Here is a 12,917-nt window from a genome sequence, read left to right on the forward strand (position 1 = left end):
TCCATGTATATATGTACCACCTCTTCTTTATCCATTCATCCATCAACGGACACGAGTTGTTTCCTTAAATCTTGCCTATTGTTAACAATGCTGCAATGAACATAGGGGTGCATATTATCTTTTTGAGTTAAAGTGTTCTCATTGTCTTTGGATACATACAGTGGCATTGTTGGGTCATATGGTAGTTCTAGTTTAAAATTTTTCAGGAACCTCTATCCTGCTTTCCATAGTAGCTGCACCAATTTACATTGCCACCAGCAGTGCATAAGGGTTCCCATTTCTCCACATCCTCACCAACACTTATCTTTTTGATAATAGCCATTCTAACAGATAGTGAGATGATATCTCATTGTGGTTTTGATTTGCATTTCCCTGATGATTAGCAATGCTGAGCACCTTTTCATATGTCTGCTGGCCATCTGTATGTCTTCTTTGGAAAAAGGTCTATTCAGGTGCTCTGCCCGTTTTTTAATTGGACTGTTTGGTTTTTCGTATTGAGTTGTATGAGTCTTTATACATTTGGGCTATTAGCCCCGTATCGTAGTTTTTATCATAAATAGATGTTGGATTTTATCAAATGCTTTTTCTGCATCTATTGAGATCACATGATCCACATGATCTTTATCCTTCATTTTGTTACTGTGGTGTATGTATCACATTGATTTGCAGATCTTAAACCATAAAGCCATGAAGCCCACTTGATCATGGTGTATGATCCTTTTAATGTATTCTTGAATTCCGTTTGCTAATATTTTGCTGAGGGTTTTTGCATTCTATGTTCACCAGGAAAATTGGCCTGTAATTTTCTTGTGGTGTTCTCATCTGGTTTTGGCATCAGAGTAATGCTGGCCTCGTAAAAGGAGTTTGGAAGTGTTCCCTCCTATGTTTTTGGACAAGTTTGATTGTGCTTAATTCTTTGAATGTTTGGTAGAATTCACCAGTGATGTGGTCTATTCCTGGACTTTTGTGTGTTTGGAAGTTTCTGATTACTGATTCAATCTCCTTAATGTTTTTATATCCACTTTACTTTTATTATTTTTTTCAAACTGAGGTGAAGAAGTTCGCATAACATAAAATTTACCATTTTTAAGTATACAATCCAGGAGCATGTAATACATTCACCGTGTAGTGCAACCCCCACCTCTAGTTCTTAAACATTTCCATCATCCCAAAACAAACCCATTATCCACTCCCCCATTCCATGGCAACCACTAATTTGCTTTCTGTTTTGAGGTCTTTACTGATTCCGGACGTTTCATATAACTATAGACTCATACAACCTGTGACCTTTTGTGTCTGGCTTCTTGCACACAGCACGGTGTTTCTGACCGGCATCTGCACTATAGCATTATGGCTTTCTGCCTTTAGGGCCAAATATTCCATTGTACGGATGTACCAGTGTGGTTAGCTGTTTCTTGACATCATCTTAAGCCAACTCATTCTTAGCTTTAGGACTTCAGTTTCCCCAGGTGAATCACCTTGAGGTCCTTGCCACTGGGGTCCAGGACCTGCTCCCCAGGTGAGTGGGTTTCGTGAGCCCGCGAGTCTCAGGCAACATTGAGCCTCTCGATCGGGAATGCGGCCCTACCTGGATCAAGAGCGTGCTTGGTCCTTCCAGGCCTTCCTGACCCAGCCTCCCCTCTGACGCCCACAGAGTACAAGGCCAGCTATTCCCGTAATCGCTCCATCCGCTCACTGGCCATCGAGATGGACGGCAAGGTACATCACATAGGTCCGGATGATGTGTCCCAGCTCCACAACCTTACCAAGCGGCACTGGCCAGGGGCCCCCGAGGACCAAGACGACAAGGATGGTGGGGACTTCAGTGGCACTGGAGGCCTTCCGGACTACTCAGCCCCCAACCCCATTAAAGTCACACATCGGTGAGAGTCCAGGCGGAGGTTGGGGTAAAGAGGGCCGGCTGGACCTCGGCAGGGGCTCCCCCGCCCCCTCAGGGCCACATGTGATCGATCCCCACTCTTGCGCAGGTGCTACATCTTAGAGAATGACACAGTCCAATGTGACCTGGACCTGTACAAGTCCCTGCAGGCCTGGAAAGACCACAAGCTGCACATCGACCATGAGGTGATGGAAGCCTGGGCGGGGAGCTATTTCTCACCAGCTCGCACTCGACAGGGCCACCAGCCACACTGGGCCCAGGGGAGAGGGGCCCCCACAGAGCCCTCAACGCAGGGTTCTGTGGCTCCACAGACAGCGTCCCCACAGCCAGCTGCTGGCGAGAGGCCTGTGTGGTCATATCACTCCCCTTCCTGACTTACAAGATGTTCACACTACTTTTAGTCCTTTCAACATAACCGAGATGGGGGAAGAGGGGTATTTTAGTCCTCAGTGGGCGAAGCTGGTTCTCAGGCAGGACAGGACACAGGAAGAATGACTCAGTTCCTTCGCTGAAATCTGGTTACTTCAGGTGAAACCAAGGAACCCCCTTGGCACCCACAAATGTGGGCAGTGGCCACAGGCACTACCCCTTCTCACCCCCCGTTTCATGACCTCCTCTTACTCTCAGATCGAAACGCTGCAGAACAAAATTAAGAACCTGAGGGAAGTCCGAGGTCACCTGAAGAAAAAGCGGCCAGAAGAATGTGACTGTCACAAAATCAGGTAAGGAAGTAGCAAAGGGGGCTCAGCAAGACCACCCGTGGTCCTGGCTCCTGGGGACACAGCCTTCCCTCAGCAACCCTTTCTTCCTTTTATAGCCCGCCTGCTCTCTCAGGGTAAACACGAACAGCCCGTAACCACTCACATCCCTTTGTCAGCCAATGAGCACCTGTCACCATCCCTCAGGTAGCCTTCCAGATGCCCAGCTTTACACACTGCTGACAGGCAGCCTCTGATACCTGGAGCTGGTCCCCAGGAGGGAAAAGGGCCTCTGCCCACTGCCCTTTCAGGAGCAGCCCGTGTGGCCCGAGGTCCACATTTCCAGTCCAGGGAAGCCCCAGCCAGTACCACTGTGATGGAGATGGGCTGTGTCGGTGCTGCCCAGGATGGTAGCCACCAGCCAGCCACGTGTGGCCGCTGAGTACTTGAAACGTGGCAGTGTGACCGAGGAACTGAATTTGTAATTTAAACTGACAGTAGCCATGTGGCTACTGTACCTGATGGCCCAACTGCAGTCTCTGCCACCTTCCCAGAAAGGGACTGCAACACATCGGTACCACCAGGGCTGGCCCTGACCAAGCACGAGGTGGGCAGGGGTCTGGGGACAACCACCTGGAGATGCTGAGGCTCTCCATGTGGAACGAGGCCAGCTTCCAGCCTTGGCTGGCTTATACCTATCTTCTGAGTCTGGCCCAAGGCTTTGGGCCAGGGGCTCCAGCTCACACTTGGAGGAAGGAGCCAGGCGGGCTGCCGCTCTGGGGATAGTACCCTGCCCTCCCCGCACTGCACCAGAAACGGATGGGGTCCCCGAGTACCGCAGTTTTTACCATGAGAGTTGCCGTAAAGCAGTTTCTGAAACCTGGGGTTGGTCTGTTCCAGTTACCACACGCAGCACAAAGGTCGCCTCAAGCACAAGGGCTCCAGCCTGCATCCTTTCAGGTAAGGGCAGCTTAAGCCCAGGGGAGAGATGCAGAGGCCGACAGGAGGGGCTTGTCCTCCCTTCAGCTGAAACAAATAAGAAAACGTCCCAGCCTTTCCCTGGGAAGTCCTAGGCAGTCCTTGCATGTCCGACTCCCAGATCGCGGTCTCCAGGCGCTCCCCTGTGGCTGGAGGGGTTACTGCAACCCCACCACGTGGGGTGGGTCACAAGCCGGAAAGAACAGATGTGAGCAGTCCTAGTGGACCCCAAATTCTACCTCTTTGCCGCCTTGGACCGGCATTGGGACTTGGGCAAAGGTCTCTCCCTTTGGGAACCCCCTATTGCTATGCCCACAGCTTCCTAGGCAGGAAGGGCAGAGGTCCAGGGTCATTGATTCCTAGGAGGCTCTAAGGTGGGGGCCTGAGGGAGGTGTGAGGGTTATGGCCCGATGTGCCCACAGGAAAGGGCTGCAAGAGAAGGACAAGGTATGGCTGTTGCGGGAGCAGAAGCGCAAGAAGAAACTTCGCAAGCTGCTCAAACGACTGCAGAACAACGACACGTGCAGCATGCCGGGCCTCACGTGCTTTACCCACGACAACCAGCACTGGCAGACTGCACCTCTCTGGACACGTGAGCGCCGGGGGCAGACCAGGGTGGAGGGGCTTCTCCGGGGCCTCACAGGGACCCACCGTGCCAGACCCTGCAGGCCTTTCGGGAACACGTTCCCTGACATCATCCCTGACATCACGGGTCAACAAGTGCTCCCAACGGGGCCTGGCTCGCGGCCTCGGGACAGGAAATCCTGTTGGCAGACGGGTTGTTTCCTGCAGGCACACTCAGGGCGTGCGTGCTGTCTCTTCCCTTGACAGTGGGGCCCTTCTGTGCCTGCACCAGCGCCAACAACAACACGTACTGGTGCATGAGAACAATCAACGAGACCCACAATTTCCTTTTCTGTGAATTTGCAACCGGCTTCCTTGAGTACTTTGATCTCAACACAGACCCCTACCAGGTACAGACGCCCCAAGGTGGAGGACGGGGAGGGGTATCCAGGTGCTGCCAGTTAGGCTCCCCTGAGGAAGCGATTCGTCCCCCAAGTCTCACTAGGTCCCTAAGACAGTAGTAGTGAGCTGGGAAGCCTCCGAGAGCGCCGGGACTGCATGTGCAGCCAGCCCTTCTCTGCCTCCATTTTCCTGCATCTGTGACCTAATCTCTGCAGCCTCTTCCTCTGCGTGAGGCACCTGGCACCGCTGACGCAGCCTGGATGGGAACCTGTGAGGGCTCCTAGACTAGAGCATCCGGGGTCCTCGGGGTCCGGCCACACCCTCCAGTGCTGCAGAACAGTAGCTAACACTCGTGCAGGCACTTCTCTCAGTGCTTCCAGGAAGTCCCCTGGATACACACGTGACTGAGGGGCCCCAGGACACGTGAGACAAAAAGGAGCCACGGAGTCTCTGGGGAGTGGAACACACGTGCCATCTAAAACAGGGTCACCCTGCACTCGCTCTACAGCTTCTCAGTGGTGCGGCCTCAGCCATGGCCATGCTCCAATGTTTTAAGAAAAGGCAGAACTCAGTGTTTTACACGTGGTCTGGTTTTGCTGTTATATTTGCCATCTAGGCTGCCAGTCTGTCCTTAGGTGGGCCATTCTGTATTTTACAAACGGGGATGGCAGAGCTCCCAGCCGAGGCAAGGGCCCAGGTCACTACGCAGTCCTTCCTACATGGCTGCCTCCCCATGAGGGGGGACTGTGAATGAAGGCTGCTGAAAAACACAGGGCTCGGAAGGGCGTCTTTCCAAGCTGGGTCAGTTTCCTGACCAGCGGCTCCAGCTCAGTGTTAAGTACAGACAGGTGGCTTTTATTCTCATGACTTTTCATTCGCATGGGGCTAGAGGCAAAGGGTATCCCACCTGTTCCACACTCCAGCTTGTGCAGAAGTAGAGGTTACCATCCCACTGCACCTTCGACTCCCAACCTGCCTGAGGATGGCGGGGCGGGGGGTTCCTGCACTCACCTTGTCGCTAACCTGCCTTTTCCCCCCCAGCTGATGAATGCAGTGAATACACTGGACAGGGACGTCCTGAATCAGCTGCACGTACAGCTCATGGAGTTGAGGAGTTGCAAGGGTTACAAGCAGTGTAACCCCCGGACCCGCAACATGGAGCTGGGTGAGTAGGCACCACCACGTGGGGCCTGCAGAGACCGAGGTTACCACAGGAAGGAATTTGGGAGGTCATGTCTGGTCCGAAGAGGGAAGCCAGAATCACCAGGAGTTAGTGAATTCTCACCAGTGGCTGAAATACCACCTTCCTAACATCCACCAGTGCCGCTTTTATGGTCCTAAGTGTCATCATTTAAACTGTGTACTAGCCACTGTGCTAACTGTTTTATATGTGTTAACTGATAATCCTTATGACAACCCTCTGAGGAGCATCTGCTTGGCCATGTTTTATGGGTGAGTCAAGTGACCGGGTCAGCTGACTCCAAAGCCCACGCACTTGGTCACACTGCCGTATCCTCTAAGAAACTTGCCAAGAGCAAAACACAGGGTCTCCCCAGCACCTTGCCTTTCTCGGAGCCCTTTGCTTTCTGTCCTCTGTAGTATAGGTGTTCATGGCCAAACCTGCCGCCCCTACCATGACCAAGGTCAGTGTGGAATGAATGTATCAGGGTCCTAGAACTACTGTGACACTCGAGTGTAGGTGATCCGGAACAGCTACCTTAGGGAAAGCTCACCTTAGTTCACTCCACTCATCTGCCAAGGGAACACTAGCAGTGTCGTGGGTTTGTGACAAAGTGCCAAAGGTGTTTTTAAAAAGATAAAGCTGTTATAAAGTTCTTCATTGCTTGTGCCATTTTTCCCCTATATTATGTTTCTATCTTATTCATTTCTCTCTTATTTAGGACTTAAAGATGGAGGAAGCTATGAGCAATACAGGTATTTGGTTTTGTTTTTAAAGCCTGAGAACGGTCCCATCCCGAGGCCCACCCTTTAGTCTAACCTTTGTGAGGGTGCACATGTTAGGCTAAGACACCGCCCTTTCTCTGGTCTGCCAGGGGCCTGGATGACCCACCGGTAACAGTGTCCCCTAAGAGACCTTCTCTGTGTTGTTCTTTGGGGGTAACTTTTCTTTCTTGGTGATGGTTAACACTCATTCTCCTTTTGACACTTGAAAACTTAGGCAGTTTCAGCGTCGAAAGTGGCCAGAAATGAAGAGACCTTCTTCCAAATCACTGTGAGTTGGGGAACCAGTTTACAGATAGCGATCTGGCTCTGGCTTGCTTCGTTCTGCCAAGGCTATTCTGTGTGCATGCCAAAGCTTAGTGCTCTCCTCTGTTCCCAGAATGAGAGGGAGAGCAGTAATGTAAGGCTTTTCTGAAAAGTAACATACCTGACTACATCCCATGTTTTAGATTAATACTTAGTCTACTATACACTGTTGTTCTCTCCACAATAACCTGCCTGGTAAACTCAGGCTATTAGAGGCTGAGAAGCATTTGTCATGTATGTGCCAGATACCTTGAAGGCTGTGGCTGCCGAAGGGCTACCTGGTCCATAACGTCAGCAGCAGGAGGCCTCAGTAGATGGTTTCCAAAACATCCATGCTACAAACTCTGTCCAGAGCCAACAGAGGCCAGTAGGGGGCTGTGGCAACCTAGAAAGGTAACATCAAGTCTAAAGGGAGCAGCACAAATGTGATGCAGTTTGAATCCTCTAATTCATTAGGAAAATCCAAAAGCTCCAAATATGTGTAAGAATTTTTTGTTAACATTGGCAATTAATTTGACATGAAGTTACCATGCAGACAAACAAATCCCCTTGGTGAGCTGCCATTTGCGACCTCTGGCCTACTCATTTCTTTATGTGCATGTAAACCTATGCGGCTTCTAATAGGACGATGATAATGGGCGGCTAAGTATTTCTTTGGTGCTCCCAGAATTAATAAGGCATATAATCTTTACATCTCACATTCTCTTTGGCCACTATGTTCTATTAAATACAGTCTTTGCCAACCACTGAGTGTGTAAGCCAACAAGTGAAAATCTAGATGATTAAGCGGTAGCAAGCGTTTTCTAAGGGACCTAGAACTATTCCTTCTCAGCAGCCACATCCTTGAAGCAAAGCTAACTCGGCTGTGGAACTAATTAAGCAGTCCCCTAGCAGCATGATAACCAAATGCTAAGATGAGTTTACTTTGTTCTACAGGGGACAGCTGTGGGAAGGCTGGGAAGGTTAAGCAGCATGAGATGGACCTCAAAACCAGAGGTATCCTCTGACAGTACAGACAGTGGAAAACCATGTATGATTTCAAGCAGACCCATGCTGTTAGCCACGAGAACTGCGAGACACAGAACTTCCTTCAGTCAACATGGCAACCTCTGGAAGAGAACCACCAGGAGCAGTGCTACGTCAGGAAGTCCATTTTTGCCCCTGCTTTTGCTTTGGATTATACCTCACCAGCTGCACAAAATGCATTTTCATATCAAAAAGTCACCACTAACCCTCTCTGTGAGGCTCGCGAGGGAAAAAGAACAAAGAGATTTCTTGGAAATTTCCCCCAAGGGTGAAAAGTCACTGGAATTATTTTTAAACCATAAGAAAAAAAAACCTATAAGGAAAAACAGTCCTCTTCTGGTTTGTCACGAAGGAACTAAGAAGCAGGACAGAGGCAGCTGCTAGAAATGGTGCAGTTTGACAGCGAGTCAGTAGCACAAAAGAAATGACCCTTATCTAGCACCGTAACTCTGGTTGCCGCTGAAGAAAGTAACTTCACTGTATATATGTGACTATTTACATGTAACCAGCATGGGTGCTTTCAGGGGAATCTGACTAGTGAGAGACGTGGTGGTGTCAGTAAACGCTTGGTGGCCAGTGGAAAAGAAAGCCCTTGCAGTTGTGGACATTTCCATTCCTGACCAGTTGCCATTTCTCCCACTATTCCTTTGTTATCTGTCCCAGAACTAATGTTTTCTAAAGTACTGAAAAGAAATGAAGTTGATGTATGTCCCAAGTTTTAATGAAACTGTATTTGTAAAGAAATTTTGTAGTCTTAAGTATTGCCATACAATGTTGGAAACCCCAGCCTATGACCAGCAGTTGGCATGAGGTAACCTTTGACATTTTGTAAAAGGCAATTCTTGGGAGTTTTTTGGTGTGTTTGGTTTTTAAAAAAAAAAAAAAAAATCATTCAAGACACTACCAGTCAACAACAGCTGTTTGGAAATAGACACCTTGGACTTAAAAAGAGAATAGATGGTTACAAATTAATGACTCAAATTTATCCTATTTCAGAGACCTGTCGTGGGTAAGTCTCACAAAGCACCAGCTTAAGGACCTCACTTTTGAAAAGTACTAATCAACTGCAAAGCAGTTCACCTTAGCTGACCTTTGTGTCCCAGGTAGTCTAACCTGGTAAAGGGAGCTGTCACAATGCGAGAATGGGAGAGGAAGGAGGAACCGCAGCCATCTACTCATCCAACCCATTTCTCATTTAACAGATGATTCCCAAGTACTCACCTTTTACAAGAACAGTTCCATGCTTTGCAAGGTTTCTTTTTGGAACGTGTTTGCAGAATATAACCTCCAGTTTTACTGTTTTCTATTGCTGCAGACAGTAAAAGCCATTTAGAAAGAAAAAAATTTTTTTTCACCTCACAAACTGTTACCATTGTTTGAAATAAGATTCTTTGACCTTTTTTTTTTATCCTTAATCCAATAGGGATTTTTTTTTTTTTGAGAAATAAAGCAAGCTCTTAGGCTTCAATTTTAAATAGAAACCTTTATTTACAATGACACCCAAAATGATCAGCAAAACAGTCATAGCTTATCACACAACCATCTCATAAGTTACCCCACGTGGTTTGGATTCTTTGCAGTGTAAAGAATGATTTAGATTTTTAAAAGCAACATTGAATGTAAACTTGATTGAAATTGAATTCATCCTCAATACTGTAAGTCAATTCCTGAGAATTTAAATATTGCTCTCAGAATGACATTTCCATCTTCTTCAAAATTTCATACATTGGAAAGAGAGAAAGAGAAAGAAAGAAAGAACACCCTGCTTATTACTCAGCAGCTCGCCCTGGGGCTGCACAACAGCTCTGGCTCCTCTACAGCAGGAGGAAATTTCATCTACCCTAGAGGTTTTGCTCCCATGAATTTCCCACTTGTAAATAAAACTCATGGCTTCTGCAAATAAAAAGGGAACTGGACAGGCATGTGGGTAACCGGCACTCCACTCTGTTCCTTTCCCGCTGCATCTCTCTCTGGCTCAAAGAATTTCTAGGACAGCAAGCCAGTTATGTTCTCCCGTCCCCGCCCCCATACACCCCAACTCACCTTAGATGTTAAATACTGATTACGCAGTCCTGATGATTGATATTTACACCCTCCCATCAAGATGCACAATTTAGAAAAGTGGCATCATAATAGGATCATTAACAACGAGTTTCTATTTGTTTTTAAAGGAAGAAACACGTATCTCCTTTATATCATTTTGATCTTTAAAAAATATATATTTATATATCTTTGGATTCAGCAAAAAAGTAGGTGTACTGGAAATACCTCACATTCTAAAAGCAGATGAAAAGGTTACTTACACTGTTCACCCAACAGATACCAAGGTTTAAAAAGGGGTTTGGGATGGGGGTGAGGAGAGGTAGGCAGCAGGAGTACAAAGAGAATCATCCAAAAATGATAAAAGGGCAATAAAGGTTAAAAACAACAAATTATCTCAAAGACTGCATCCATTAAAAGAAAATCAAAATCTGCACCAATAAAATGAACAAGTAGAAAATATAAAAACTTATAAGAAACTATTTTTTTCCTCCACATAAAAAGGAGGTGCTGCCTCCCAGTTAGCCTGGAGTCAGGACTAAGGAAAAGAATCACAAAACTTTTATTTTTTTGTTTTGTTTTTAATTAATTTTTAAAAGTCAAGAAAGGTAAGAGCACCATTCTGTCTCTGCCCACGCACATAAGAAAAGTTCAAATACACCTGACACAACTGGGTCTAAAAAGAGCGACCTGTACTCAGCAGGGCCTCTGTCTTCAGACAGGTAGGTGGATATGTTATCTGAAAAGTACAGGCCACTAGGATGGAAGCTGATGGATTTACAATCTTAGATTTATTTTCAATCGGGCAGGCGGGGAGGGGATGTCAGACTTAAATCCACTCTAGTGGTGGTTCTGGAAATAATAGGTTTCACTTACTCATAAGCAAGTCAAAGAAATTAAATGATCTTACCTTCAGAGACACCTAGAAAGATCAGCTAAACGTATGTTAAATAAAAAATTAACTGGCTCTCAGTTATTGCTAGGAAATGACACCAAGGCCAACAGAGACATGAAATTCATAGATATTCCAAAACCCCGATTTCACTCAGTTGTTTGAACCTAATAAAGTAAACCAGATACAGGGAACTAAACTTGATGTTCCCCCCCCCTATTCCCAACTGAGCAGAACAAGTGTCAGGGAGTGGCAACAGCAGGAAAAGGCAGGGGGAGGGAGTGCAAAGGTGCTCACAGACTGCAGCTCTGAATCACGCAAAACTGACTGTTCTGAGTCCCTAAGAAATAACTATAACACTATTCCTATCCTCAGGGGCGGGGAAAACATCACATTAATGGAATGACAAGACAGCTGAGCAGACACCAGAAACCACACATCAAGGATTCTACTCCTGAGAGCTCAGTGTGGGATTCAGGTCCTAGCAACCAAAACCTTAGAGCAATCCTCAAATGGACGAAAAGACAACGTATTCAATTTTTAAAAAATTCTTTTCCTATTGTTTAATTTATAGACCACTTAAAATCCAAGATTCTTTTTTAAATCAAATTGATCTTTTAAAATTCTTGATAACTGTTTTTTATTTCCCCATGTCTATTCTTTCCCTCAAAATTAACAAAGTGCTTAGTTCTGGTAAAAGAATTTAAAAGGAAAAAAATGTAAATGCCTACATCTAAACAAATGATCTCTTTAAATAGCTTTTAGATTGAGAGATTGAAAAGAGCGAGGCATCTAAGGCTGGCCAGAAGGAAAAGCTTTGTTTGGACTGCTGTACCCTCCCCCCAGGCCACAAAATTTAGGGGATGTCTCTTCTGTTTGTAACCTCACCACGCTGAGCTTACTGAAATCAACAATGTTAAATATTTAGCTTCACAAACTCTGTAAAAATGAGTTGTTGTGACCTACAAAAAAGGTATATACATATTTTACATAATATAATATCTTAAAGGTCATATTTACAAAAGAAAATCTATTCACAGAAACACTGCGAAATTCTGATTCAGAATGCAGTACCTGGCCTTGGGTTTTCTGCAGTTTATTCTCAAAAAGCATTATTGCTCTACCATATAGGCAAAGGGTGACACCAGTACTTTCGACAACAACAAAAAAATCATAGTTCTTGTCCAAGAATTTAGACAAAAACCAGGAATGTGGTTCACCATTCCTCAAGACCTCAAGAATATTGCATTTATCCATTACTTTTTAAATAAAGTGCACTCGGCTGCACGTTAGCATGTGAAAAATTGCTACTGCTGCAATTAAATACTGTCAGCTCATTTTCCCTTCTGCAAGGCCATTTGACATCAAGGACAATCCTAGAGGTGAAGTATGACAGAACGTCAGGGGCCAACAAAAATCCTAGCTAAAGCCTAAGACAACCAAGAATGGGGTGGGAGCAACTCAACACTCATTACAGGGAAAAACGCAGAAACGCCAACGCCACAGGACAGAACTTCCTGTAGTAGTAACAAAAACAAATGAAAGCTCAGGCTATGCTCTTCTTCCAATACTGCAACTAGAGAAACCCAGATATTCCAATCTCGCTTGATTTCTCCAAATGTTCTCTGGCCCACCCACATTTAATTGAAAGACTGAATAGCCAGGCAGAAAGAAGGGATACAGGAGAGTTTTGTCATCAGTAACACTGTCACCTCCAGAATCACCCCAAAAGGCAGAATGCCAAGATTATTTCTCTGTTTTGAACACCATGATACACAAGAGAATGGAAAAAAACAAACAGGTAGATACCGCGCTTCAGCTTAAAATCCAGTCCTACTCAAATGACATCACTTGAAATACCCTGGATGGAGATCAAAGGTGGTCCTTCATAGCTGGGTGCCTAGAACAATGATTCTTTACTCCAGCTAATCCTCATGCAGTGTCATTTGTACAGTGATTTCCTTGGAGGTCCTGGTGTAGAGGTCAGCAGTATTTCTGTTAGTAACCAGAAGAAACATGAGTAAAACATGCTCTGCACAAGAGAGAAGAATCCACACGTCTGTACTGACGGCCTGCAACATGACTCTGGCTGATTGATTCAAATTCCCAAGACCTCAAATTACCAAAAGAATCTCATGGCCCCGTGCCT

General features: G+C 46.2%; 2 protein-coding genes across 8 annotated transcripts in view; one reads left to right on the forward strand and one right to left on the reverse strand.

The window, feature by feature from the left end:
* SULF2 (sulfatase 2) overlaps nucleotides 1–9,805 on the forward strand; it is a 106,858-nt gene extending 97,053 nt beyond the window's left edge. For all 3 annotated transcript variants that reach the window (XM_081033552.1, XM_081033554.1, XM_081033553.1), the window contains exons 12-21: nucleotides 1,655–1,883; nucleotides 1,989–2,085; nucleotides 2,528–2,622; nucleotides 3,499–3,558; nucleotides 3,999–4,168; nucleotides 4,408–4,550; nucleotides 5,584–5,707; nucleotides 6,444–6,477; nucleotides 6,722–6,775; nucleotides 7,747–9,805. In XM_081033552.1, the coding sequence (XP_080889678.1) occupies nucleotides 1,655–1,883; nucleotides 1,989–2,085; nucleotides 2,528–2,622; nucleotides 3,499–3,558; nucleotides 3,999–4,168; nucleotides 4,408–4,550; nucleotides 5,584–5,707; nucleotides 6,444–6,477; nucleotides 6,722–6,775; nucleotides 7,747–7,777 (1,037 nt within the window). In that variant the 3' untranslated portion in view covers nucleotides 7,778–9,805. The remainder of the gene's footprint in view (nucleotides 1–1,654; nucleotides 1,884–1,988; nucleotides 2,086–2,527; nucleotides 2,623–3,498; nucleotides 3,559–3,998; nucleotides 4,169–4,407; nucleotides 4,551–5,583; nucleotides 5,708–6,443; nucleotides 6,478–6,721; nucleotides 6,776–7,746) is intronic.
* NCOA3 (nuclear receptor coactivator 3) overlaps nucleotides 9,302–12,917 on the reverse strand; it is a 95,135-nt gene continuing 91,519 nt past the window's right edge. For 3 of the 5 annotated variants that reach the window (XM_081033547.1, XM_081033549.1, XM_081033548.1), the window contains one exon: nucleotides 9,302–12,763. In XM_081033547.1, the coding sequence (XP_080889673.1) occupies nucleotides 12,752–12,763 (12 nt within the window). In that variant the 3' untranslated portion in view covers nucleotides 9,302–12,751. The remainder of the gene's footprint in view (nucleotides 12,764–12,917) is intronic. The other 2 variants (XM_081033550.1, XM_081033551.1) reach the window with 1 other exon arrangement.

Source organism: Rhinolophus hipposideros, assembly GCF_964194185.1.
Source record: "Rhinolophus hipposideros genome assembly, chromosome: 22".
In the NCBI taxonomy this organism is placed as follows: domain Eukaryota; kingdom Metazoa; phylum Chordata; class Mammalia; order Chiroptera; family Rhinolophidae; genus Rhinolophus; species Rhinolophus hipposideros.